Genomic DNA, 27,268 nt, shown 5'->3' on the forward strand with positions numbered 1-27,268 from the left:
ATTTGAGAGTGTTGGCTTTGTACCAATTTAAGAGTTTGAATTTAGGATTTGGAGGAAAATGTGCCCATTAATATTTTTGTATCATTTACTTTTTAAATGACACATTTTTTTATAATAGGCTAACATGAATTTGGTTATGTGCCAACTAATATCTTTGTATCAATTATTTATTCATTGATACACTCTTTATTTATTAATGGGCAAAGGTACTTTGAAAACATGACCACTGGATTTGTGACCCCAGTACAGGTGATTTAATAATGTTGGAATGCGGTCCAATATCTAATTTTGCTGGCAGCACAATTGCATTAACATGCAATTTTGATTCAGAGCAAATTGAAGACAAGCCCAAGAAAAGCTTCACGTGGGACCCACTAATTTTCCCTAAGACTTTGTTTTCCTTTACTTATTGAAGATAAGAATCCAACAAATTGATTTCTTCTTGTATCCTGGAGCTTGACTTTATTTCCACTTTGCTGCATGGTTATAATTTAGAACCATAATTTCTTTTGTGGTCTTGTACGGAAAATACCCATCTCTTGAAAGAAGCCTTTCTTCTTTTCTTTTCTTTGGAGGGGCACATTTGGCTTTTGCTGGCAGAAGTGCAGCACCTTTTTTCTTTATTGTGCTGCATTGCCATAGCCTCATTTAATTTGTTTTTCTCATTTTCTTTCTTTTGCCCTTTTTTTTTAACTACGGGCCCAACTTGATTTTTTTTCTTGGCTTCTCACGTGAAGCACTATGGAAGCAACATCACATCTTTTCCTTGGCTTCACAACATGTCAGAGACCACCTTTTATTTTCGTCTCTTTTTTTGACTAGTTGGCTTGCCAATTTCATCTTGGGAACTTGGATATACTTTCAAGCGCGACTTTGATTTCTTTGTAAGCCGCAACTTATTTAATTGGTTGGGTTCTTTCTCTCCCTTTTTTTGTTTGCGTTCAACAATATAGCAAAGGAGATCTGTTGTTTCTCCTAATCTAGTTGGCAATTGAAGGCATAAGAAGTGATTTCTTTTGTGGGGTTCAGCACAGAACCACCAGCTTACAAATTAATTTTGGGGGTTCATATCAGAATCCCCATCTTGAGAGAAAACAATTTATGGGGGGTTCAGACCATAACCCCCATCTTGAGATGAGACGGATTTATGGGGGGTTCAGACCAGAACCCCCATCTTTTGAGAGAGGATAGATTTATGGGGGGTTCAGACCAGAACCCCCATCTTGAGATGAAAGTGATTTATAGGGGGTTTTGACCTGAACCCCCATCTTAAATGAAAGAACACTGCCAAGAGCCACTACCTTGAACTTGAACAGTAACGGTCTTGCAGTAATTCTCTCTTCTCTCTGTACTTTCTCCTTCAGCCTTTCGGTCTCCTCCCCTTCTCTCCTCCTTTTTCGGAATCCCTTATGCTCTATTTATACAGTCTATGAGAAGTCCAAGTGATGAGATCAGCTGGAGATGAGATAACTCTGTCCATTTAAATTTAAACTTATCAGATAAGAGATAATTAAGCTTTCAGATAAATCCACATTATCTCACTTTTCAATTTGTTTTCATTTGAAATTAATGTGGCACATGGTATATGGGGATCTTATCTCAACCTCAACCTCAACCTCAACCTTTGTATTTTTTTGAATATTTTTACGGTTCAACACGTAGTTAATAGTTTTATTATGTGCTGGTTGGGGACTCCAAAAATTATTTATTTATATATGTGTGGGAATATTAAAGAGTCCATTAAAATTTGACGGTATTGAAAAAGTTATTGACTTTGATAAAATTCAATAAACCCTGGAGTTTGATGGAGTTTGGAGTATGAAGTATAAATACCAATTCTCCAACCTTCTCCCCAAACATTTCTAAAGGAATTCACACCAACACTTGGTTTTTACGACTTTGCTGAACAAGTAAGCTCCCAACACAGCCTTCAATCTTCCATCATAGACCACTTTCTGATCTCATCTCCAGGTAGGGTTCTCAACAATTTGATGTTATTCTTTTATGTAATATAGATCCATGTGTTTCTAGTTAATGATTTCTCTTCTATTCAGCGTTAGGGTTCTCTTGTATTTTAGGGTTTAGGGTTCTCTTGTATTTTAGGGTTTAAGTTCTCCTCTATTGGGTTTATGGATTTTCAACATCAAATATGTATCTATATATACAATTTACAAATTTCAACGGGATTTAGTTTTTTTTAATATTTTGTGAAGCTGTACGAAGATAGTAGTTATATTTTGCTAGTTTATTAGAGGAATCTTTTGCCTGTGGTTGTCATTGTGTTTTGTTGGTAAAAGAATGCAGTTGCAATTTATGACTCTCTCAAATCTAATGGTTTATTCTAGTACAATGTTTGTCAAACAAGTCCTCTTTCTTCTACTATGTTTGTATTCTTTTGTCTGGTACTATTTACTTGGGTTTATTCAAGGCCTTTAGTACTATTTACTTTTGTCTGGTTGATCACCTCTGCCAATAGACAAAGAGAAAATTATTCATCATTACGTATGTACGTACCATTCATATGTTGCTATTTTTTTTTTTTCTGAAACAATATCATGTATTGTATTTATTGCGGATATTTGGGATAGTGATTATATTGAGATAATTGCATGTGGAACTTCAGTGTGATCAATGGAAGATTCACAACCAGGAAAGGGAAAAATGTCATATAAAATGTGGACCACAGTAGAAAGCAATTTATTATTAGAGCTCATGGTTGATGTTGCCAAACGTGGATGGCGTGATGCTAATGGTGTGCTAAGCAATCAAATAGTAGAACACAAAATACTTCCTCGTGTGAATGAAAAAAATGATGAGAAAAAAACTTATTCCCAATACCAAAGCAGATTGAAATGGTTTCAGAGTCGATATTCTAATTTTTCTGAGCTTATGCATCATAGTTCTGGGTTTGGGTGGGACCCAACAACAAAGAAGTTTACTGCTAATGATGAAGTATGGGAAGATTACTTTAAGGTTCCCTTATTGTTTTTTTTTTTTCATATCTATTTTATATGATAACTTTATATTATACGTAAAAAAGAAAAAAATTAATTTTTATTATATGTTAACAAATTTTATTATTTTTTCTTTGCTAGTCCCCTCAGCAAACCAAAGACACCTTCCTACAGACACATTTGCAGAGTATGAGGACTTGAGAATTGTAGTTGGGAATGGAACAGCTGTCGGGACAAATTCAATTGGATTGGGCGATGATACTGATGCAACAATATATAGGGCTAAAGACAATAATCGTGTGAGGATAGAAGACTATGTGTATGACGATAGCCATGATGCCTATGTACCAAGTCAGCATGAACTATCATCCCAAGCACCACCAGCTGGACAAAATACTTCATACTTACCCTTCCTGGACCCCTCTTTAGAGACTCCTTTAGAAGGCACTAGTCTTAAAAAAAAAAAAACGAACTAGAATTGAGTATGAAGGAAATACTAGCTCATTTGAGACGACCACTCGAGCCAATGTTCTAGACAAGATTTCTCTTGGTCTTGATACAATTGGTTCAATGGACACTAGGTTTGAAGAAATGCAAAGGCTAATGGAGAAAAGGGACAAATATATGGAGAAACGTGAATTAGAGAAAAAGGAAAAAGAGAAAAAGAGTAATATCTGGAATGCTATCAAGGAGATCCCAAACTTGGATACTATTACTCGTTGCAAAGCACATAAGTCGATTAAGAAGATAGGAGTCACAGATGAGTTCTTAGAAATGACTGTTGAAGAGCGCTCAGTGTGGATACTCTGCAACAAGTTGGATGATTGAATGTGGTTTTTTGAGTCTAATGTGTCTAGCATTTTGGAGTATGTTAAACTTTTTGGTTTAGAATTGATTTTCTTTAATCATTGCATTTTCTTTAATTTGTTTCACTACTGAGTGCTTATAATGAAATAAATGGATGTTTGATTTATTTATTCTTAATTGTAATTTATAAAAATTTATCCCTGCATGATGTGGCTATATACTCTGGTTTATACATAGTAGTTGCAGACTTAATTATTACTTTGCATGGTTCGTGGAGCGTTAATGATAAAATTGTTATATGGTTCACAATAAAAACTCAACACTTGCTGCTTTATTGAATTATTTTTAAAATAGCATGAGCCTAGAGTGTATGAATTGTATATTGTCTTAGCCCTAAAAGTTACTGATATATGACAACTTGAACAAACAAGAAAAATGGTCTAGCTGTATATAAAGGTTATTGTCATTCACTTTATTTGCGTTTTGCATATTCATTCATTAGAGGTTTTAATTTTGTGATGAACATATTTCATGTAGGATCACGCCTTGCATATTTTGTATACAGAAGCTTCAGATTAATGAAATTTAAATAATGGTTATAATTCCTTCTCATAGAGTTAGAAACCTTAGCCAACAAATCAATTTTGGAGTATGTATGGCTTTCTAGATTCACTTATTTGACTGAAGTAAACACACTTTTCTATTCATATATATATATATATATTGCAATCTAACTTTTTTTTCCTTTTCATTTTTTTGAGATAAGGTTAAAAAATGTCTCAAACAATGATGCATGGGGATTCTGAAGGAGAAGAAATAGAGGAAGAAATAGAGGATGAGGAAATTGATGAAGAAAAATTAGAGGAAGAATTTTATGAAAGCATCAATTTATTGTTGATGGCTTTTCAAGCAATAATGCAAGTGCTAAAATTTTTACTAATTACAACACGTGGTGAGCGTATTGCGTGTCCTCTAACTCGGCCACCAATTACTACAAATGGATACAATTATAGACATAGGGTATTGCATGAGGATCCTGAACACTTCCGTCAAGTGTATAGGATGTATTCTGACGTGTTTCGAAAACTATGCAAGATTATTAGAGAAAAAACACTTTTGTGTGATACACGATTTATTTGTGTTGAAGAAATGCTTGCAACATTTTTACTTACTATCGGTCAAAATTCTCGATATTGCCTAACTCGTAAGGGCTTTGGTCGATCACATTTTGCAACAAGCAGAAATTTCAACAAAGTTCTAAAGGCCTTGAATACTATAGCACCAGAGTTGATGGCCAAACCTGGATCCACAGCACCAGCTAAGATAAGAGAAAGCACAAGATTTTACCCGTACTTTAAGGTATGTGATAAATATTTTGTACAATCAAATGTTATAACTATATAAGCATGTTGAGCAGGGAAATTTGGTCTGTTTATTAACTCTTATATTTTATTTAGAATTGCATCGGAGCTATTGATGACACACATATACCAGCAATGGTTAAAGGACGTGATACAAGCAGTTATCGTAAGCGTCATGGAAAAATATCACAAAATGTATTAGCAGCCTGTAACTTTGATTTGGAATTCATATATGTGCTCAGTGGATGGGAGGGTTCAGCTATGATTCAAAAGTGCTAAATGATGCTTTAACAAGGAGGAATGGACTTAAAGTGCCACAAGGTACTTCTTTAATTTTCTTTTTTTATTTAGAAAAATATTTTTCTTTCCCTTTACGTTTACATTAGGTACTACATTGAAAATTAATTATATATACATATGTTGTATATTTAGGTAAATATTTTCTGGTGGATTGTGGATTTCCAAATCGACGACAATTTTTAGCCCCATTTCAAGGTGTTCGATATCATCTCCAAGATTTTGTTGGTCAAGGTCGTCACCCCGAAAATGCAATTGAATTATTCAATCTTCGCCATGCTTAATTGAGGAATGTAATCGAGAGAATATTTGGTATATGTAAATCGCGATTTACAATTTTCAAGTCTACACCGCCATTCCCATATAAGACAGAAGCAGAGCTAGTATTAGCTTATGCAGGATTGCACAACTTTCTAAGCAAAGAGTGTCGTTCTGATGAATTTCCTATTGAACCTGTCAACGAGTCATCAACATCATCATTACCAATGGATGAAGGGGATAATTGTGAACTACTTCTTCAATCCCAAGAGCAACAACGAGAGAATGCTAATCAATGGAGAACTAATATAGCTTCAGCTATGTGGGGAGATGTTGGGCATGCTGATCATAATGAGAATTGAAACATTTAAAAACAATTTATATTATGATTTTTTAATTTAGATATAGAGACATGGTCGATTTAGATGCAATTACATGTCAATTGCTTTCATCTAGTTGAACCACCATTTTTTTTCTTTTTTTTTTTGTTTGTTATTTTTCTTGTTTTTTCCCACAAAATTAATCATATTCATCATAGTCATAGTTAACAAATTTAGATGGTCATGCATCTTGATTTTTCCTTGTGTATCCAATGGCTGCACCCGACTTGATGTCTATCATTATCAACTTGACCATTCTTGCTCTACATTGTGCTGTTGTTTTGTTTTAACGATTATTTCCTTATTAATGGGGCTAATTTGTAAGAGACGCTATCATTGCCATCAAGCCAGGGTGCATGGCTGGTCTTTTTATTTGTGAAGTTTGACAAAGAAAATAGGGGTACAATAATGATTTTACTATATTTTTTCGGAGTGTACTGAAGAGCTCAATTTTGATTCAAATAGTTCCTACATACTTTTCTATTCATTATTTTTATGTAAGGAAAAATTTAGCGTGAAAGATGAAGAATAACAAATAGATCACAAAGTTGAAAGAGACCACAGGACTTCTTCAATAGATTTGTTACAGACCTTCCCTACTTATTTAAAAAAATATCCGAGAAATTTTAAAATAAACAATAAAAAACTCTATTAAACTCTATTAAAGTTATTAGAAGTCTATAACAATCCATCAAAGTCAATGAAAAAAGTCAGGCAAACTCTGTTAAAACTCTATGCAGAATTCTGCCAAAGTCTGTGTGGAGTTTATGAAAGTCATTTAAAAGCCATCAACTCTACCAAAGTCAATAACTGTTAAAAACTCTACAAAAGTTCATGAAAATCCTAATTGAATACACCCCCTAGTGTAGCGTCTCTGTGTCCGATTCTATTTGCAGATCTAGTTTCGCTTATCTGTGTACTTTTAAGTTCTTGTCGGCACTATATTTGTTTTTCTTTCTATTTTACGGTTTTGCGTTGGTGGTTTGCGTTGCAGTTGTTTCCTGCTAGTCAGTGCCTATGAAATTTCTATTTGACCAAAAAACAAGAGAAAACTCATTGGACTCCATGTTAGGTATATTGGATTATGAACTACCAAGCGTTCACTCCATTCGTGCGACTGTGGTGATACATTTGCATATGCAATGATACCCATTCCTCATAGGGAGTCAATCCAAATCCAAGAAGCGTTGAAGCTCACCGGTACGTTTTGTACTGACATTGGAGTGTGCGATATTGTTGGGAGGTATTTATCCTTTCTTGCAAATGTTTTAACTTTTAAGTATTTTGTTTTTTTTTAAAGTATATTTTCATAAAATCAAAAAAAGTATATTTTACAAATTTTTCTTATTAAAAATATAGAAAAAAACCTTTGGATCTAATACACAATGCTTCCATCCTCAAATACTGATTGTTCCCATCATTTTCTTGTTCATTATTTTTTACAATTGGGTATGAATGTTCGGATTTAATATAAGATTGAAGGTGCATTTATACGTTCGGTTTAAATTTGGGGCAATACTTAACTAAAATCTGGAGTTTGACTTCAATACTAAGCCAACCCCAATTCACCATTATTATTTAACATTGTTATTACAGTCATGAAAGCATAACATTGTTCATTAAATTAGCAAGCTTGTGGATATTCCATACAATTTGACTTAATGTAAATAATAGATTGAGGTGTTCATGACAAAGTTGGGTTATTAAGATTGAGTAGTCCACAAACAGGCTAGCGGGGGAGTAGTCAATTGAATTACCAAATGCATAGAAAAGCCAACTTACGAAATGATCTACATATAAACTGTTTGTGTCATAGACCAAACAGTATTTATAAATTAAACTACAAATATTTGATAATTACTCCAACCGATCCACAAAATGGGTCATATTATATTTACATATATAGCAAATAAGTTGCATATGACAGTGATGCCCATTTAGTTCCAAAAATGTATATAATACATAGACATTAACCTGACCAAATTATTTGGTAGTCTATATTTAAAATGTAATAAAATTCGAAGAAACAAAGGTTTATGAAGCACCAAAGGCTGCAGGAGAATATTTAGTTGAGGGGAATGGCTGGCTTGCATATGGCTCATATCCTACGCCTAGTGAGTGTGCGGTTGGCTTGCTGCCAATTGGTACATGATTCACAACCAAGGTATTCACAAACCCCGCAGTGAAGGCTGCATTTGGGCTTCTTCTTATGAGCAGGCTTCTTTGATGTAGAGCTAATGAATGACTGACTTAGAGCACAAGGCAATTTATCATTGCTAATCCGATGAACGCCATTTTCATAGGAAAGTCGGGGCCGGTTAACAGAGTCAGGTGTGCGGGGGAGGACAACAAAATTGTCATCGAACTGCTGAGAGAGTCCTCCGAAGGTTGAACACAAAACAGGAGGGAGATTATGAAAAATATCATCAGCAAATGGTTGAGGGAGGACACCAAAGAAGTCATTGTCATTGTCAAGGGGTGGAAGAACATTGTGACCCATGTTAGGATAATCAGAGGGTGAGACTGAAGCATCAACAACATCATAGGATGGAAATATGATGGACAACATTGGGTTAGGAGAATGTGGTGCACTATTAAGAATATTAGATGCATATGACAAGGTCTGTGTGGGATTGTCTCCTGAAAAACTTGGTGGGAAATCAATAGGTTGTGAAGACAGAACAACATAACCCATATCAGGAGAATCTAATAAATATTCACTATATGGAATTAAATTTCCTACCATATGGTCATTGACATCTGCTTCAAACTTGGGAGGTGGCGGAAGGTGAGTTGGTGTTGCAAAAGAAGTTGGGGAGACAGAGTCATGATGCTGTGGGTTGGGGATAGACTCGTCAATCCTAGATTCAACATCTCCAAACAACAGCTTCCTTGCACATCTGCGGAAAGGTTGATCCATAAGGCCTTCAGCAAAATGGGAAGTACAGAATGATGTTGAGGAAGCTTAAGGAAGCTAAATACGGAAAGAACAACTACAAAGCTAGAATGGGTACATAGTTATATAAATGCAAATTTATGAATAAGGTAAAGTGTGGATGGAGGTGTGTTAAAGGTAGCAAGGAATTTGTAGTTAATTCTACCAGCCACCTGAAATGGTAGATGGCTTAAGAATGCAGATATAGGGACTCATGTCTGAGTAAATGCCTGAGGTGACTGCTGTTCGGGAATATATTGAGAGCCTTGCAAAGGCAGTAATAAATCAAACTAGGCATGGCAGAAAGTAGAGGTTAATGGAAAACATATCATCATTTGAATCCAAATGTAATGGTAATGTTAGCTGATACATAGATACACAGCAAAAAATGTTTGTCAAAGCATGTAAGCATGCGGCCAGTACAATGTTACATGTAAGGGGTTTTGAGTGAAATTCCAGATTGGTGTTTATAAAGTGACAAAGTAATGTTACACAGTTACAGTCAAGTTGCCAATTTGTTCAACTTCAAGGTGAGTCATGTACCAATTATAGAAATAGAATACAGATTTCACAGAGTAAGCAGAAAAATTGGAACAAACATGGTAATTATAAACATTATATAAGTACATGGAAATCACTAATAAATAGGAAACATTGAGTTTAGCCTGAAGACTTTGCGGAATGGGACCCATCCAGTCTCTATGCCTTGGGACATTTGCAGCTGCAAGGTTGACATGGGCAATGGCGTTTGGATCTTCTAATTATGCATTTGTCCAAACTGTCTCTCATCATTCCAAGGAGTGATTCTGCAACAAAAGTGTCCTCATTGGTGGGTTTATCCAGGCCATGTTTGTGCCTCCAACAAAGCTCATTCCATTCAACGTGGTCAACTGTGGCATGATAAGTCCAACATGGTTCAATGGATCCACCTTCATAACATGTGACATTGCTGTATTAATCCATAATGTATTTCCAATATGGAGGGTGTAAAACTTCCGGAACCTGTGTACAGGACGAAGGGGGCATTTAAACATTATCCGTCAAAGTGGTGGATTCTTAATAGGATAGGTAGAGTACAAGCATGACAACATGAGGAATTCACAAGTGATAGCATGTGAGGCGGTTAATTATGAGTGATATAATGTGGTGCTTTGTGTAATAAAATTAACACAGGGAAAACACAGCTGAAACTCTTTAACTGTATGAACAACATCAACATAAGAAGGAATTACATGAAAAACTCAGAATTAAGGGAAGTGAAATATATATTAACTATGTAACCTCACCACAAGATTTAGATAAAAACAAAAGGCATTGTAAAGTTTGCAGCACAGGGACGAAGTTATTGGGGGAATATTTATTTTGAAAGGACAACACGATTTATTGCAGCCAATGACTTTATATCTTAGGGCAAAATGCTGAAACGTGTAATGAGTTAGAATAAAGTATATTTTGTAGACAGAGAATGATTGTAGTGTTTGATTAGAAAATACATGTACTGCCAAACATATATTGCACACAGGACTAACGCACAACATGTTCAAGAAGGCAAACCCCCCAATGAATGGAAGTAAAAATGACTAAGGAATCATGGGGCAAGAAGTGGACAGTGAAAGAAAAAAAAACCAAAAACAACTTTTGAATATGCAAATTATGAAAGAGTTGGTGAAATAGGGTGTGAAATATCTTGAATTCCACCATACGCTGCTCATTTGTGAAGCTGAACACAAATATTGTTGGTTATCCTGGGTAGAAGAGGTTATTGCAATTGCAAAGAAGGGATCTAAGTAATATATAGACAAGAATAGGAAGTGGGGTAAAAGTGGAAGTTGCAAATTAAAATAAAGGTTCAGGTTGAATGGTATTTCATTAATGGAAGAAATGTTATCATGTCCAAAGAAGATCATATTAAAAGTAAAAACAATTACTTAACTTGACAGATATATAGATATAAATATATTAGGAGAGTTGTAAGTTGTAACACTTAGGATACTTAATTTACAATTTTAATTTTTAAGAATTGTAAATACAAAGTATAATATGGCAAAAGGTCAGAAGGCATAAATTGATAAGCATGATATACATAGAAACCAAGAAATGTAAGTTTGTTTTTTTTTTTTTTGAGGAAAAAAGCAAGAAATGTTGGAAATAATAGTTTGTAAAATAATTATTAACTTTCAAGGTCAGAGTAAGAGATCAATTCTCATAATTAAGACTTATTGCAGCAAGAATATTGTTTTATACACAATAGCCAACGTCCCAATATTAACTTCAAAAATAAATGATGTGCAGCAAGACTCATAATATGATTTAACAGCTGAGTAGTTGGGACAGAAGATAAGCAATGATTCCCCAAATTGCATATCTACATACTGAAGGCTTCCCTGCAGAAATAGTAGATTAACAATGAGAAAAGTCCCAACAAGGCATCGAGATGGTCGTAAGGTAAGAATGAACGGACCAAAAACACATCAGATTGGGGGATGCATCGATCTAACTGCAGCTGCGGCCGGTTTCAGAAAGTAAAGTGACGATGGTAAGTTTTACTCCATTGAAGGTCAGAGAAAGACTGTCTGATGAGACACTGCAGCTGAATCCCCAAATCTCAATTCAACCGCCCCCAGTGAATAACAAAATAGAGTAAGTGATCTGCGGCACTACACTAACTTGAAACGGGAAATCAAGAATCGTATCTCCATCGGGTGTCGGAAGGTAAATATTATTAGCATTGACCTTTAAGAGTATATTTTGTCCAATTATGTACTCATAGTAGGTAGTTGAATGCCACTTTGCACAATGATTTTCTGAAATTATATAGGCAAAAACTGGTATTATATTGTGATGTCCAGGTCAGAAGGAGTAAAGTTTGACATAGGAAGTTACATGTCAATGGATTATTAATGTATGATTGTAAGAAATGTGCACTGTAGATTTAACTTAATTAGAATATTGAAAGCAATGTATAATAAAACTGACTATTGTATTATGACAGCAGAGGCGGGGAAAAAAATTTTCTGGAAGTGGAGGGAGCATTTTGACATGGTGGAACAAGCTGGCAAAGAATGGAAGAGTCCATATTGTATGAAAGGGAGAAAGACACCAATCTATAATTTACGAGTATGTTCATATCCATACATGAATGCAAGACAAGGTGGTATTATGAGTACACATGTATTTGTTGTTTATAAAAAGAGGCCAATAGACAATATATGGGAGGTGGTACATGTGGTATTTAGAAAACATAAATTAACTTAAATTCATAACAACTGCTGCCTCAACGATAAAATATACAAAAGGCATATATGTATTATACAATAGTGAATATCTTGCTGCAACAAACATGGAAAGGAGTTTCAGATGGTTATCTCACCAAAACCCTTAGCAAATCAGGGCTAGTCCCCAATTTGGAAATACAAGTTTAATTTACATATTAGACAAGGATGATATTTAGCATTTACAGATTTGGATTTTCATTATGTTATCAGGTGTATGAAAAGACAGCCAAGTTACAAAGCCACAAAAAGAACCAAAAATAGAGCTTGTACTAACAAAACACACCTATTGCAACACATCAGAATTTGTACTCCCTTAAACTGTAAAGTTGTGGAGCAGGTTCAGCATTGAAGCATTTCAAAACTCGATCGTTGATGGATAAGAATCCCCAGGGAATAGGCACCAGGGTGCATCTTCCGGTGGTGCAGCCAAACTGCCCAAAGAGGAGTCAAAGGAATCTGGAATGATGATGGAATTCAGATCAAGTAGAGGTGGAGCAGACCATGTGTCCATTGGAGATGCATATGAAGGAGGAATGATGAGGTTGAAGGGATCATCTACACATGGTGGAGGGACAGCAGCAGCTATTGAGTTAAGGTTCCCATTAACCCATTTGCAAGAAGTTGCAGTACTGACATAAGTACACATGGCGCAATCCAAGGAGCATTTGTAGTTGCCGTCATGTTGAGCGGGCATTGCAGCAACTAGTTCGGCATTTTGGGCTTCAACAGCTTGACCATTGTCATTCTGTGGACTGGCAACATGGTAGGAAGCACTTGAATGAATATCAAAAAGACTAGTAACTGTGGTGGAAGGCCCACCAAACTGAAAGTTGTTAGGGAGGATTGGTGGGGGGTTTGGTGCCATATGTGGGGAAATTTGGGGCAAGAGAAATGAAGCTGCCAAGTCATCATACCAAGGACACCAAATGTTCACCATGGGGTTTTTAGCTAGTGCTAGAGGGGTTGCCATATTTGATACTTCAGCGTAGGACTGGACGGGTTGGTATTTGGTGGTTTTTGCAGAATCTAAAGGAGACATATTCAACAAATCATCATCAATGTTGAAATACAGTCGATGTGCAGGAATCATGTTGCCAACTAGGTGGTCGTTCATATGGGATTCATCAGTATTCATAGGAGGACCAAGGGTGGGCATGGGTGGACCAAACAAGCCGAAATTAACGGGGTATGACTTTTTTGGGGGACCATTGCAACACAAAGTGTGCTTGCAAGAATCTGCATAAGTCAGACATTTGGTAGCTTTTGAGCGATGAGGTGCCATGACTCACAGCAAGAAGGACTAGAAGAGGGACTCACTGTGGAACTAAGAAGGTAGATCATTAAAAACACAGTAATGGGGACTGTTATATACCAGTAGAAATGGGATTGTTATGGTACATAAACGGGACACCAATTCAAATATAAGTGATGCACTATTATATTAGATATTTTGGGGCAGTCTAATCTCATTATGTGGGTTGGGGCAAATTGGGCAATAAACAAGCCTACTGTCAGTCAAGTAGAAAGCAAGTCATCTAATCTCCTAATTTCACAAGCATATTCATTATAATTCAATGAAATCAATAAATATAATTAGCTTGGACACTTATAGACAGCCACATTAGGGAAATAAAAGGCCTTCACAATTATGGATGTCAATTGGGGAACAGGTATCAGTCCTGATAGATAACTAAAGGGACCCAGTTAAATAAGAGTCTCGCATGAAATACTCAATGGTGACTAACAAAAATTTGTCTCTTCATGACAGATACTAAAGAGCCAAGTAACCTCCTAACTATAGTTTATGCTCCTATATGAAGTCTAACACATGCATTTTTGTTTTATAAAAATTGAGTAAAACATTCATATAATATAATGCCCTTAAAATTCATAATCCAATCAAACACCATAGCTTGGATCTAAGACACCAATACAAATCAACCCCAAAAATTCAAGCAATTCAAAACCAATATTGATTGAGAACCAAACTTGTATGCGCAAAAATAAATTACCTTTTGATCTGCTCTTCTGGTTGGATGTCTGGGTATTTAAGGTTTTGGGGCTTTAGGTATTCCCTCCACGAAAACCGAAATATCCCTTCAGAGTATTTCAATCATTCACACGGTGTTCCCTAATGAGAAAATACAAATAAAAGAAAATCCTTTTTTAGTGTTCACTTTGTCGAAGAAGAAGAATGCTGACAGATATAGGGATTTGGGTGTTCCCAAATGTTACAAATTTTTCTACACAAATCAACCCCTATAATCAAAATCTCAGAAGTCAAACCCAAAGGAAAACTTAAACAAAAGGAGAAATGATACCTGTTTGCTGTCGATGTCGAGAATGACTTGGGTTTTGGCTTCGCAGAGAGGCTGGCGATGGACAGAATTTGGTGTGGGTGTGGAGGAGAGCTTTTTGCTGTCGGTGTCGAGAATGATTTGGGTTTTGGCTTCGCAGAGCGGGTGGCGCTGGAGGGAATTTGGTGTGGTGTGGAGGAGAGAGGGGCGGAGGGATGACGAGAGAGATCAGAAAGGAGAGAGAGAAGACGAGGGAGGAGAGTAGACATGGGCAATGGCGTAAATGGAAGTTAAGTTAATTGGTCTGGTTTTATTTTTTAAACCAGCATTGATATCCATGCCAAGTCAATGCAACTGTGCAAGTAATAATAAACTGTGGGTTTGACAGAAATTGCGGAACCCATTCTGATTAAATTAAACTTTTCAATATATAAAAAAATAAAACATATGAGATTTAACTATTTTTACATATACAGTAATTCATTTTGGACAATAAATATATTATACTTATTTGTTTATTCGGAGAGTAACAAGCCAACCGTTCCTTTTGGGTCCAAAGGGAACTTGCAACTTTAAGAGTCACCACATGCTGATCAGTAGTGACAAAGGTATATCAGCCTTTACTGTACAGTCACCAAAGAGGGTTATTCTTGTAGTGTCTGCAAGAAGAGTTGTCAATGATACCATCTCTCCCAACTCCTCAGTCAATTTTTAAAATTTCGAACACCCAGAAAGAATAAGGGTTTCAATAGATTCCAACTTATAGAAACTCCTTGGGAGACTCTTAAGCATTTTGCAGTCTTTCAAGTTTACCAAAGCAAGACTTTTAAGATGTCCAATCGACTGGTGAATCTCGGTCAAACTCTTACAGTCTTTAAGCATCAATTTCTCGAGATTTGGGAGTTTTGAAAAGTCTGGTGATCGTGTTAGGTAATGAGAATGACTGAGATTAAGAATCTTCAACTTCCCAAGCAATTGCTACACAAATTGGAATAAAAAAGAAAAACAGAAATTAAATCCAAAATGAATTAATAGAAACAATACAGGATGTTTTGTATAAAACAATGGTTGAGGTTATTGTACGTACCTCGGAATCCTTCCAAACTTGCTCAAGGTTGCTATAACGTAGGTTGATGGCAACTATGTTTGGTAGCTAGATTGAAGTCGTTTGGTATGAACTTTAGAGGGAATCCATGCCAACAGAGCCCTGTTAACTTACTGAAAAGATATTTGTATTCTCCAGTGAGCTCTACATAGTTCAGCTGGAGCAATCTCAGTCTCTTCATATTCTCAAATGCTTGTGTACTGAAACTAGCATTATCAGATCTTTTCAAATTTAGAGTGATTCCTTGAATTTCTTCAGTTCCCTATTAACAAAAGGCTCACAGTACTAAGTAAGAAAAATGTTATTTTCATGTGAAATTAAAAAATGAGTAACATGAATGCATGTATTAACCATAAGGTACCTTAAATTGACTCATCCAATACAATTAAATCCAATTTGATTGATAAGGGGGTTGTCTAATAGATATCTAAATTTAAAAATGAAAGTGATTGGATTGGATGATGGATATTTCCTCATGAAAATCCAATCCAATCCAATTTGGTTGGTTTCATTCTTCTTTGCTTCTGTAGGCATTTGAAACTATATAGAAATTATGAATAATTTAATTAAATGCTTTCACAGAATTATATTAGGTACATAATAAAATCATAAAAAAAAAAAAAAAATCATATCAAATCTAATTCTACTAAAATTTGTTATTGCATTTGATTTGAGCATAATAATGTTTAATGTTTTAAAATTTGTTCCTTCACTAAAAATCTGATCATCCAATCCAATCCAACCAGCCAATGTCAATTGCTTGCTTTGGATTGGATAGGAGTTTAACCTCAAATCAGCTTGAATTTTATTGTAAAAACCTACATTAATCCAATTCATATTGGATGATCATATATATGCAGATTCTCTAAAAGTTCTCGGTTTGGAACCCATGAGCCTTGCTTGATGTTATTGAACCTAATCAAAAGAAACTGCATAACACAACACTGATATGGCAAATAGACTGTATACATATGCTTCTCTTGTATTACATGCATTTAACATAAAAGTTGTTTTAAAGTACTTACAGATTTGTCTGTCAATACATCTATTACATCTTCATGATGCCACAATCTACTACATTTTTCAGGGTTGTTAAGGGATCTTTCACGCACGATTTCTCTACCCATGTCTCGAAGCAAATCATGCATCATCAGCTTGTTCCTTTCACAAACAGTTATAAGGCAGCGTTGAAGGAGGACACTAATTCCTATATCTGCAAACAAGCCATCCAATATTTGTTTGACATAGTTCATATCCATTCCAATAAAGAAACAAGATATATCAAGGAATATGTCCCTATATGTGTCATCATTCAACCCATAAAAGCTTATTTCGAGTTGTTTCTGAATATCTTCACGAGGAATTTTTTTCAGTTTATCCAATGTGCTTTTCCAATCTCTAGTGCCTCTTCCCAATAGAAAAGAACCTAAAACTTTTAGAGCAAGTGGCAGACCTCCACAGTAAGCAGCAACGCTACTTGAGAGTTCAAAATATCCTTCATTAGGACAAAAGTTTCTGAAAGCATGCCAACTAAAGAGCTCAAGAGCTTCATCTTCATTCATCTCTCAAGCCGGATATATTGTATCCACTTCAAGTAGCTCTAGTAAATGTTCATCTCTTGTTGTTATTATAATTCTACTTCCTGGACCAAATGTGTCATGGTTTATAGCTAATTCCTTTAGTTGGTCCACTTGATCTACATCGTCAACTATGACAAGTACCCTTTGCATCCAAGTCTTCGTTTTATCACATTGATCCCTCTAGAAACGTTTCCCACCTCAATCTTTGTTGGATTTAAGATATCATAAAGAAGTTTTTCTTGCAAACTAACCATACCATTGTCTTGATTTGCAGTTTCTCTAACGTTTTCAAGGAAACTTTTTCCTTCAAAGCTATGACAAAATTGGTTATAAATGGCTTTGGCAAAGGTTGTTTTGCCTATGCCACCCATTCCCAAAATTCCAACCATGCGAACATCATCTAATCCAACACCTAAACAATAACTAATATCTTTCACTCGAGAATCTAGTCCAACTGGGTAGGCAGCTACGTATAAGTTTATGCTTTTAAGATGGCTTGTCATCTTGTCAATAATTGTCCTGATAAACTTCGCTTCATGCCTAATAATATATAAAATTCAAAATCAGAGTTAAGGCTCATTATATATGCAACTAAGAGTTTAAATTGATGAAAACACTATGAAAATTGATCCTCTATGTTTGTGGATAAATCCACATGGATTCAATGGCCAATCACAGACCAACACGTGGCACACCAGGTCCCATTTTTGCTCTGACTTTTCAATGGTCAACTTGATCAGACCCAGCCATTTATGTCATCATCACAGCTTAGCAATGCCAACGACATGTACATATGAGATCGGCTCTTACCTCCGGGTCACCCGTGTCCGATTCGAACTAACATTGGGATCCACCAGAAATTCGAGAGATCATCTTTTTCGGATACCATCAGTTCGGCTCGGATTTGGAGATCATCTTTCTCCAGTCACATCTCAACCATTAAACATTCTATTAGAACTTGGAACATCACTTCCAAAATCTTCAGCTCGGATCATCTCGACCATTGGTTCGGCTCGGCCCGGACCGGCCCAATGACTGGTCATGATCAGACTTGCTTTGACAAACTTGTCATCACCGAATCATCTCGACCATTGGTTCGGCTCGGCCCGGTCCGGCTCAATGACCAGTCATGATTGGACTCGCTTTGACAATCTTGTCACCACTGGATCATCTCGACCATTGGTTCGGCTCGGCCCGGTCCGGCTCAATGACCAGTCATGATTGGACTCGCTTTGACAATCTTGTCACCACTGGATCATCTCGACCATTGGTTCGGCTCGGCCCGGCCTAATGACCGGTCATGATCAGACTTGCTTTGACAATCTTGTCATCACCGAATCATCTCGACCATTTGGTTCGGCTCGGCCTAGGAACTGCCTCATGTCGATCCGAACCTATCAACACTTGCTCTACACTTGGAGAAATCCATCATGAAGTGGACACCCAGTTCGGCTCGGCCTTTGGTGATCATCCTCTCAAATTCTAGTCACAGCCAACTACGATTGAAGAGATCACTACCTACCGGATTGGCTCGGCCGGCTTGTTCATGTCCGATCCGATCACACATGGGTTTCTTGTCTACACATGAGAACATGTGTTCGGATCGGCTCGGCTTCCCACCGCAATTCTAAAGAAGATCAAGTTGGGACGAACCGCCATACTCAAGTGCACCCAAGGAATAAAATTTCGGGTTTCGAGGAAATTTCGATGGAAATTTCGATGGAAATTTCGACGGAAATTTCGAAGATTTTTAAATTTCGACAAAAATTCGACGGAAACGATGGAAATTATTATCAAAATACGGAAATTTTGAATGAAACTTCACAATATGTTTATTTAACATATTATCTACTACATTGATAAAAAACATTGAAAAAAACCAAATTATATGGTAGATTTCATGTGATATGTGATGAATATAATGCGCGCTGGAGGCAAATACTATGAAATAAAATTAGTATAATGAATAAATAAAATTAATATATTATTTATACTCTATAATATATACACTAAATTCTATATACTTTATAATCTATACTCTATATTATTTAAGATATCGTATAGAATATTAGGGTTTAGGTCCTTTAGGATATTTTTAATTATTTTTTATATAAAAAGGTATTAGAGTTTATTGGTTTAGGGTTTAAAAACAATTAAACGAAACTCCAACACGGCCAAACGAAATCTCAAATCATTTTTTTTTTCAATTGCCCAAAAACCTCAAACTAGGATATGGTATATGATATTAGGGTTTAGGCTCTTTAGAGTATTTTAAATTATTTTTTATATTGAAATATATTAGAGTTTACAAATTTAGGGTTTAAAAACAACTACATAAAACTCCAAAAAAGCCAAATAAAAACCCAAACTATTTTATTTTCTTTATAATTGACCAAAGGCCCCAAACTCCAATCTACCCTAAACCTTTTAATTTTTTTTCTCTTTCTTACTTTTTTTTTCTCTTTTTTTCTTCTTCTTTTTCTTTTTTTCTTTTCTTTTTTTCTTTTCTTTTTTTCTTTTCTTTTTTTCTTTTTTTCCTTTCTTTTTTTTTTTCTCCCTTTTCTTTCCTTCCTTCCCTTTTCTTTCTTTCCCCCGAGGCTCCACTCTCCAGCACAACTTTTCCACTGTTTTTCTTTTCTCTCTCTCTCTCTCTCTCTCTCTCTCTCTCTCTCTCTCTCTCTCTCTCTCTCTCTCTCTCTCTCTCTCTCTCACTTGATTTCTCTGAATCCCCAATTACCTCTCGATAGCAACAGAGAAAGATCTCTGATTTTCAAATTCCCAATCTCTAGGGTTTCCATCACATCAGATCCATCGATCTCTCCCTCAGATCTTTGACCGTCAATACTCTGCTGCCATGGAGGCGATCGAGGAGTTGCTGCAACTTTCAGAATCGATGCTCCAAGGCTCGGCTCTTCTCGCAGACGAAGATGTTGACGAAAACTCAAGCTCCTCTCGTAGGACTTCCACTTTCCTTAACGTTGTCGCTCTCGGCAATGTTGTAAGTCAACCAATCCCCTTTTGGATTCGATTCGTTGGGAGTTTGATCTCTTAGATTTGGCTTGCTGCGTTTCCAATTAGCGATCTTTGAATCTTCGGTTTGTGTTTTGATCTTAATTGATGTGGCGGCTGGGTTTCTGGGGTGTTTCGAAATTTCGGCGAAATTTCGAATATTTCGCCGAAATTTTCCGAAATTTAGTCGAATCCGTGTTAAAATTTCGGAACCCCTAAAAAACGAAATTTTCGGCGAAATTTCGCCGAAAACTTCGAAATTTAAACCCTTGAGTGCACCTAACAGGACTCTCTGACAGATGAGACTTCCTAGCTCACAGTCATGACTATTGGGGCATCCCAGTTTATCTTCCATCCTTGCATTCAATGCAGCATTGAATGTAAAGATGGTGAATAGCTGTGCATGCCACTATTCATGACCGAACGCGTGGCCTCTTCTCAACCATTCACCCTCATGCAGGTAACTTACCCCTCACCATTTTCTTTGCCTATATAAGTTGCCTTATGTGCACAAAAAGGGGGATCTAATACACAACTTCACTCACCAAAAAGCCTATCAGAATATCCCCTACTTGCTGAGAATAAACTCAGGAGATCTTACCTTGTTCTTCCTCATTCTCCCCAGTTTATCACATGTTCTTCCTTGTTCTTACACAAACACCTCCAAATACACATCACTGACTTCATCATCGGAGCGTATTTGGCTGGTACCACACCGGTCCATCTCCTTTGATCTTGTGTTCGTGCAGGAAGATCTCGGTTCAACCTTCACATCATCATCCAGCAAGACTTCGGATCAGCCAGGTCACTATCTCTAAGTTGTTGCATCTCTCTTACGGAAATTTGCATCAACACTCTAGATTGAACAAGAATTGGCTATACTATTTCTATGTTCTAGGAAGTAATTAAAATTCAACCTATTTACTAAACAATTCACAAAAGTTAACGATTCAAATACCATTAAAAGTTTGTTATTAAATACCTTAAAACCATAATAGCCAAAAAAAAAAAACCCCTTAAAACCATCATTACATATGTACATATTGCATGCGGAGCAAGAAAGTTTTGAAACTTCGGGTCCAAAGCTTCATTTTTCTAAGTTTGTAAAATTTATCTTGAAACCGGAACAGAAAATATTGTAACTTCACGCATTAATGAACTTATAGAAGTAAGTTATAAATCATTGTCCAATGAAATTTGTAATTACCCATTAGAGTTTTTTTTTTTTGGCCAAAAATTACCCATTAGAGTTTTAACTATTATATATAAGTGCAAAAACAACCCATTAATGAACTTAATAGAAGTAAGTTAATCATTGTCCAATGAAATTTATAATTACCCATCCGCAGTGTTTCTAAGATCCCAGCCAGACAAACTTACAGCTTCAGTAAGAGCAGCTCTCCACCTCTGTACCATATCTTTATCTTTATCTTTATGTTTTTCAAATGCCTCTGCAAAACAACCACTCTGTTTTCTTACGTCGGAAGGATCAACATCATAGAAAACTGGCAAAACCATTTGCCTGACTGCTGTTCTACACTCCATAATCTTAACAAGCTCCTCTAGACACCACGCGGAGTCTGCATATCTTCTTGAGAAGACAATCACAGATATCATGGACCCTTGGATTGCCCGCACCAGTTCGGCTGTTATATTTTCCCCTCTTCTTAGTTCAGTTTCATCCATAAACGCGTTGATCCCAGCATTTTTTAATGCCATGTAGAGGTGGCCAGTGAAGTTGTTGCGTGTGTCTTCACCTCTGAAGCTCAGGAACACATCGTACATCTAATGTTTTAAGGTTGAAGATGAGGATGAAGATGAGGCTTCATGAGGTGCCCTTCCAGCCATTGGTACGTACTGCTGCAGTGCAATGGTTCTGAACGGAACTGCAACATATATGGCAATGACATGCAAAATGGGAATTAAGGTGGTTATATATGCAAATTTTTTGCTTCTTTATTTTTTCCGTCAGAAGTTGTTTTTAGTTTGTCTCTTTTTTACTTTGTTTTTGATGACTAAAAAAGTAACAATGCACATATGATATTATATAAAGCAAACTTTCAGAAATATATAAGAGAAGAATTCCCTTGTAATGTAGCTCAAGTTTCTTCAAATTTTCTCACGCAGCCGGCTCATAAATTCCAGGGATCACTTAATCACATAATTAATGTCTGTACGTATTGTAATTATCACCAACCGCATGAATGTAATTGAGAACGCATTGTATTATTATTTAACTGTTCTTCTATTTATTTGTTTTTTCTACAGAAAACAAGTTTCAAATACTTGTGGAGGACAAGGTCTTGGCACTTTACCCTTTTCTGCTACAAATAAAGGTAGCATTAAGTCCAGGGGTGGGAATGAATTTTTTTTTCCTTTGTTTGTATTTGGTTAGTCTGCTTTGTGTTTAATGGGGATTTGGGAATGGTGTGCATTACGGAGTAACACACATCTCTCTCCCGTCATTTCTTGAGACAAAGTCCATTAATTACAATGCTCTGTCATTCAAATTCAGTTTATTACAGTATTGGGTCTTCACAAACTCATTAGGAAAGAAAAATGGAAAAAAGTATGAGGTAAGATGAAGGTTTGTATGTTCTCTGTTTTGAGTGTATGAAGTGAGAAGATGGAGGTAACACAGAACATCATTAGACATCAAAATGGACTTAAAAACTCATAAGCTGCCAATCTGATGTACTTAGTATTATTTAGTCATCAAATCCTCCCTTTAGAGACATGAATGGTTTAGAATAAAAGACAAGGAAAGACAAGTACATGAATTACCAAAGAGAGGATCCTCGTTCACTGCTAATTAATTGTTATTGTTCATCCTCTACTCATTTGAATACCTGTCCATTGTTGTAATGCGTTACAAACTGAAAATTTTATTGCTCATATTTGATTGTCTTAATAATCCCACATTGATTCTCTCAAAACACCACTCAAGAACCTGATCTTCCTTTCACTCTTGCTCTCACATCTCTTTTCCACTGCTGGGTTTATCTATTGGCTTCACTAGTTTTGCCCTTCTGCACCGTGGTACTTCCTTTTTAAGGACAATGGTCCTCCACACCTCAATCAAATTCATCTGCAATATTTTGGTGACTTTCTTTGTTTTTAATTCACACAAACCGTATTTTTCTTACATACCTGTCCGTCCATCTTTCAGGAGGTTGGTCATCATCATATGAGTCATGGCTTGGTCCTGCCTCATCATCGCTATCATCATCATCATCAGCACTCATTTGAATGGCATCAGACCTCAATGTTTTGGGAGGTTCGTTCAAATCAAATGAGTCATGGCTGTTCGATGTTTCTGCCTCATCAATGTCGTCATCAGAAAAAGTACAATCAGAAGATTCCCAATCCGACAACGACTCTCCTTCATTGATAAATTTGTCCGTTACAAGACTAACCCCTGTCTTCTTCACACTAAAACCGTCACGAGCTCCGAATGCCAATACATGAACCAAGTCACCACCTTCCAAATTGAGCTTATTGTTGTTTGATAACTGTCCCAGCCAAAGATAATCTTTTTGGGAAGATATTCCAGGGGAATTCATTGGCCAGGCGTCATGACAAGTGCGCTTGGTTTCATTTACAACCCTAATACAAATCTTAACTCCAGGATGGGAGGGTTCATCTATACAATAAGCAATGCACAGAGTTAACCCTTTTAAATTACAACCAACAGTTTGAGGCACTTCAAAAGAGACCCGATCATCCTCCTCGACATACTCGAACCAGTCAGGAAAGTAATCATCTCCAGGAAGAAAAATGCCACCATGTCCGCTTGCAGTCCATCCCTACATGATTTAGAGCAAGATTCATTTAAGCAATGTATCAGTTGAGAGAGAGAGAGAGAGAGAGAGAGAGAGAGAAACCTGTGAGATGCTCTCCTTAAAACTAGTAGTGAGATTGGTGCACCCTTCCATATGAGTCAATGTCAAGGAGTTTAATGACTTATTCAAGCCTGGAATCTCAATGAGTTTGAGGGAATGTTGCAGATACAATTCTCTCATATTCAACATTTCTGAAAAATCTGGCATTATTTCCAATTCAGTGCAGTCATTCGCTTCCAGGAATTCCAAATTTTTTGGTAAATCTGGGATTGCACGAAGGTTCATGCAAGCATTCAATGATAGATAATCAAGCTTGGAAAGGCCAATGAGGCTTGGAAGGCTGTGAAAACTATTCCTTTCTAAATCTAATTCTTCTAAAGAAAATAAACTCCCAAGATCCTTTGGAATTGCACCATCAGTTAAATTGCAGTCTCTAAGAGATAATTTTGTTAAAGAGTTTAAGCCTTGTAATGAAGGAAGCAAGAGGTAAGTTGACTCAGGAACTTCTCTTGGAAATGCCCAAGACCAGAAGAGAGAGGGCAATGACTTAGATGGTGACCCTTTCAGTCCACAAAGAGATAAATATCTCAGGTTCTTGAGTTGTACAATTGTAAATGGTACTTTTCTTATGGCTGTGTTGTCTGCAAGAAGTGTTGTCAATGATACCATCTCTCCTAGGTCCTCAGCCAAGTTTTCGAATTTTGAACAGCCAGAAAGAACAAGAGTTTCAATAGACTTAGACTTATAGAAACTCCTTGGGAGATCCTTAAGCATTTTGCAGTCTTTCAAATTTACCAAAGCAAGTCTTTCAAGATGTCCAATGGACTGGTGAACCTTGAACAAACTCCTACAGTCTTTGAGCATCAATTTCTCAAGATTTGGGATTCTGGAAAAGTCTGGTGATTCTGTTAGGTAATCAGAATGACTGAGATTAAGAATCTTCAACTTCTCTAGCAACTGCTGCACAAAAGGGAAAAAATGGAAATCAAATGAATGGAACAGAAAGAAAGCATGATATTAGTAAGTACAAAACCAAAAAGGAAATCACTAATAGTTTGGCTGAGCTATAATCTATATTATACCCCAGGATTTTTCCAAACTTGTCTGAGGTTGCTATAACGCAGGTCGATAGCAACTAGGTTTCGTTGATTAAAGCCATCGGGTATCAACTTTAGAGGGAATCCATGCCAACAAAGCCATCTTAACTCTTTGGAAAGAAATTCGTAGCTTCCAGTGAGTTGCACATAATTGAGTTGGAGTAATCTCAATCTCTGCATCTTTGTAAATGCTTTTGTACTAAAATTAGCCTCATCAGATCTTAGCAAATTTAGAGCAAGTCCTTCAATTTCTTCAGTTCCCTGTTAACAAGAAGTGGCAAGTAAGAAAAGAGGTTATTTGCATGTGAAAAATGATTTATACATAAAGCAGAGTCATGATTGCATGTATCCCCAAGAGAGGTACACAACCTATAATGCATAAATTGTCCCATTTATGCCCTCTTAAAAACATTTTGGCCGATAAAGCTTTGTAGTTGTTCAATTTTCATAACTGAGCCTTTCTTGGTTTCTGAATTACATGCCCAGAACATACAATTTATTATATGAGGGATGCATGCACTTCTCTTGTATGGCATACATTTAACAAAGAATTTAATTGTTCTTACAGAGTGTTTTGTCAATACATCTTCTACATCTTCATAATGCCACAATCTACTCCATTTTCCACGCTCCTTGGGGGATCTTTCACGGACAATTTCTCTTCCCATGTCTCGAAGCAAATCATGCATCATTAGCTTATTTCTTTCACTAACAGTTACAAGGCAACGTTGAATGAGGACATTGATTTGCATTTCAGCAGAAAAACCACAACCATCCAATATTTGTTGGATATAGTTCTTGTCCTTGCCAATAAAGAAACAAGATATATCAAGGAATATATCTTTTCCATCTGTACTTAGCCCATCAAAGCCTATTTTGAGTTTTTCCAGAATTTGGGGATGATCAGGAATTGCCTCCAATTTCTTCAATGCGCTTTCCCACTCAGTTATGGTCCTTTCAAACAGAAAAGAACCTAAAACTTTAAGAGCCAGCGGCAAACCTCCACAGTAAGCAACAACGCTTCTTGAGAGTTCTTCAAAACGTCCTTCACTAGGACGGCAATTTCCAAAGGCATGCCAACTAAAGAGCTGAAGAGCTTCTTTATTATTCATTGCTTGTGCCGGATATATTGAATCCACTTTAAGTAGCTTTAGCAAATGTTCATCTCTTGTTGTTATAATAATTCTACTTCCTGAACCAAACCAGTCACGGTTTCCAGCTATCGCATTTAATTGGTCAATTCGATCTATATCGTCTATTATCACAAGTACTCTTCTACATCGAAGTCTTTCTTCTATCATGGTGATCCCTCTAGCAACACTATGTACCTTTATTTTCTTGATTGGTTTCAAGATATCAGAAAGAAGTTGTTTTTGCAAACGAATCAGACCATTGGTTTCCTTTGCAGTTTCCCTAATATTTTCAAGGAAACTACTACCTTCAAAGCTATGATAAAAATGGTTATGAATGGCTTAGGCAACTGTTGTTTTACCCAATCCACCCATCCCCCAAATTCCAACCATGCGAACCTCATCTGATCCAACACCTAAATGATAACTAATATCTTGCACACGAGAATCTATTCCAACTTGGTAGTTGGCCACGTGTAAGTATGTGCAGTTCAGATGTTTACTGATCTCCACAATAATCTTCCTGATAAACTTTCCTTCATGCCTAGCAATTTAAATCCGAAGCAGAACTAGACTCATTAGGCATCTAGAAGATTAATAAATTGAAATAATACATTATTCATTATGACTATATATAGATTGGTTAGAGTGAACAATATTTAAATCAAATGCAACTTATTGATAAATTGATGCATCAAAATATCCGCATGCCATTAATTTTGTTAAATTAAACTTCTGAAAACAATCAGGAGAAAATATATTTATGTTGCCACAGCTGTTAGAATGTAAAACAATTGTTGACTCGCATCCTATTTAATAGCTCAGGTTTTTCGAAACTAATAGTAGTAAACCTGCCAACCAATAGTGGAAAAATTATGTATCTGAACATATATACCATTATCTAAGTCTAGTTTGATAAGACTAAGAACATTTTAATGTAT

General features: G+C 36.3%; 1 protein-coding gene, 1 long non-coding RNA gene and 1 pseudogene across 3 annotated transcripts; all 3 read right to left on the reverse strand.

Annotated features, from left to right (window-relative positions):
* The window catches only part of LOC147279632 (disease resistance protein RUN1-like), a 42,993-nt pseudogene extending 20,911 nt beyond the window's left edge, over positions 1 to 22,082 (reverse strand).
* Positions 9,677 to 14,820, reverse strand: LOC147279633 (uncharacterized). 2 transcript variants are annotated; one of them, XR_015123239.1, is made up of 3 exons: positions 14,589 to 14,820; positions 14,280 to 14,398; positions 9,677 to 9,994 (listed from the first exon to the last, which is right to left on the reverse strand). It is a non-coding gene; the product is annotated as an uncharacterized LOC147279633 (long non-coding RNA). The 2 variants fall into 2 exon arrangements; XR_015123240.1 differs by lacking the exon at positions 9,677 to 9,994 and adding an exon at positions 12,611 to 13,019.
* A 925-nt stretch (positions 22,083 to 23,007) lies between the features above and the next one.
* On the reverse strand, positions 23,008 to 26,679 carry LOC147279634 (TMV resistance protein N-like). The gene is made up of 4 exons (XM_086249681.1): positions 25,764 to 26,679; positions 25,183 to 25,458; positions 24,143 to 25,057; positions 23,008 to 24,064 (listed from the first exon to the last, which is right to left on the reverse strand). The coding sequence occupies exons 1-4, from the start codon at positions 26,496 to 26,498 to the stop codon at positions 23,381 to 23,383; spliced, it is 2,610 nt and encodes an 869-aa protein (XP_086105807.1). The 5' UTR covers positions 26,499 to 26,679; the 3' UTR covers positions 23,008 to 23,380.
* Positions 26,680 to 27,268: the final 589 nt, after the last annotated feature.

The sequence above is a fragment of the Dryas octopetala genome, chromosome 7 (assembly GCF_963921425.1).
Source record: "Dryas octopetala chromosome 7, drDryOcto1.1, whole genome shotgun sequence".
NCBI classification, from domain to species: domain Eukaryota; kingdom Viridiplantae; phylum Streptophyta; class Magnoliopsida; order Rosales; family Rosaceae; genus Dryas; species Dryas octopetala.

Coding starts and splice junctions, on each gene's coding strand:
- LOC147279634 (XM_086249681.1), bottom strand. CDS start 26,498: ATGATAGAAGAAAGACTTCGATGTAGAAGAGTACTTGTGATAATAGAC. Junction 25,459..25,763: donor ATGTATTGACAAAACACTCT/GTAAGAACAATT, acceptor TCTTGTTAACAG/GGAACTGAAGAAATTGAAGG. Junction 24,065..24,142: donor TTAAGGAGAGCATCTCACAG/GTTTCTCTCTCT, acceptor TAAATCATGTAG/GGATGGACTGCAAGCGGACA.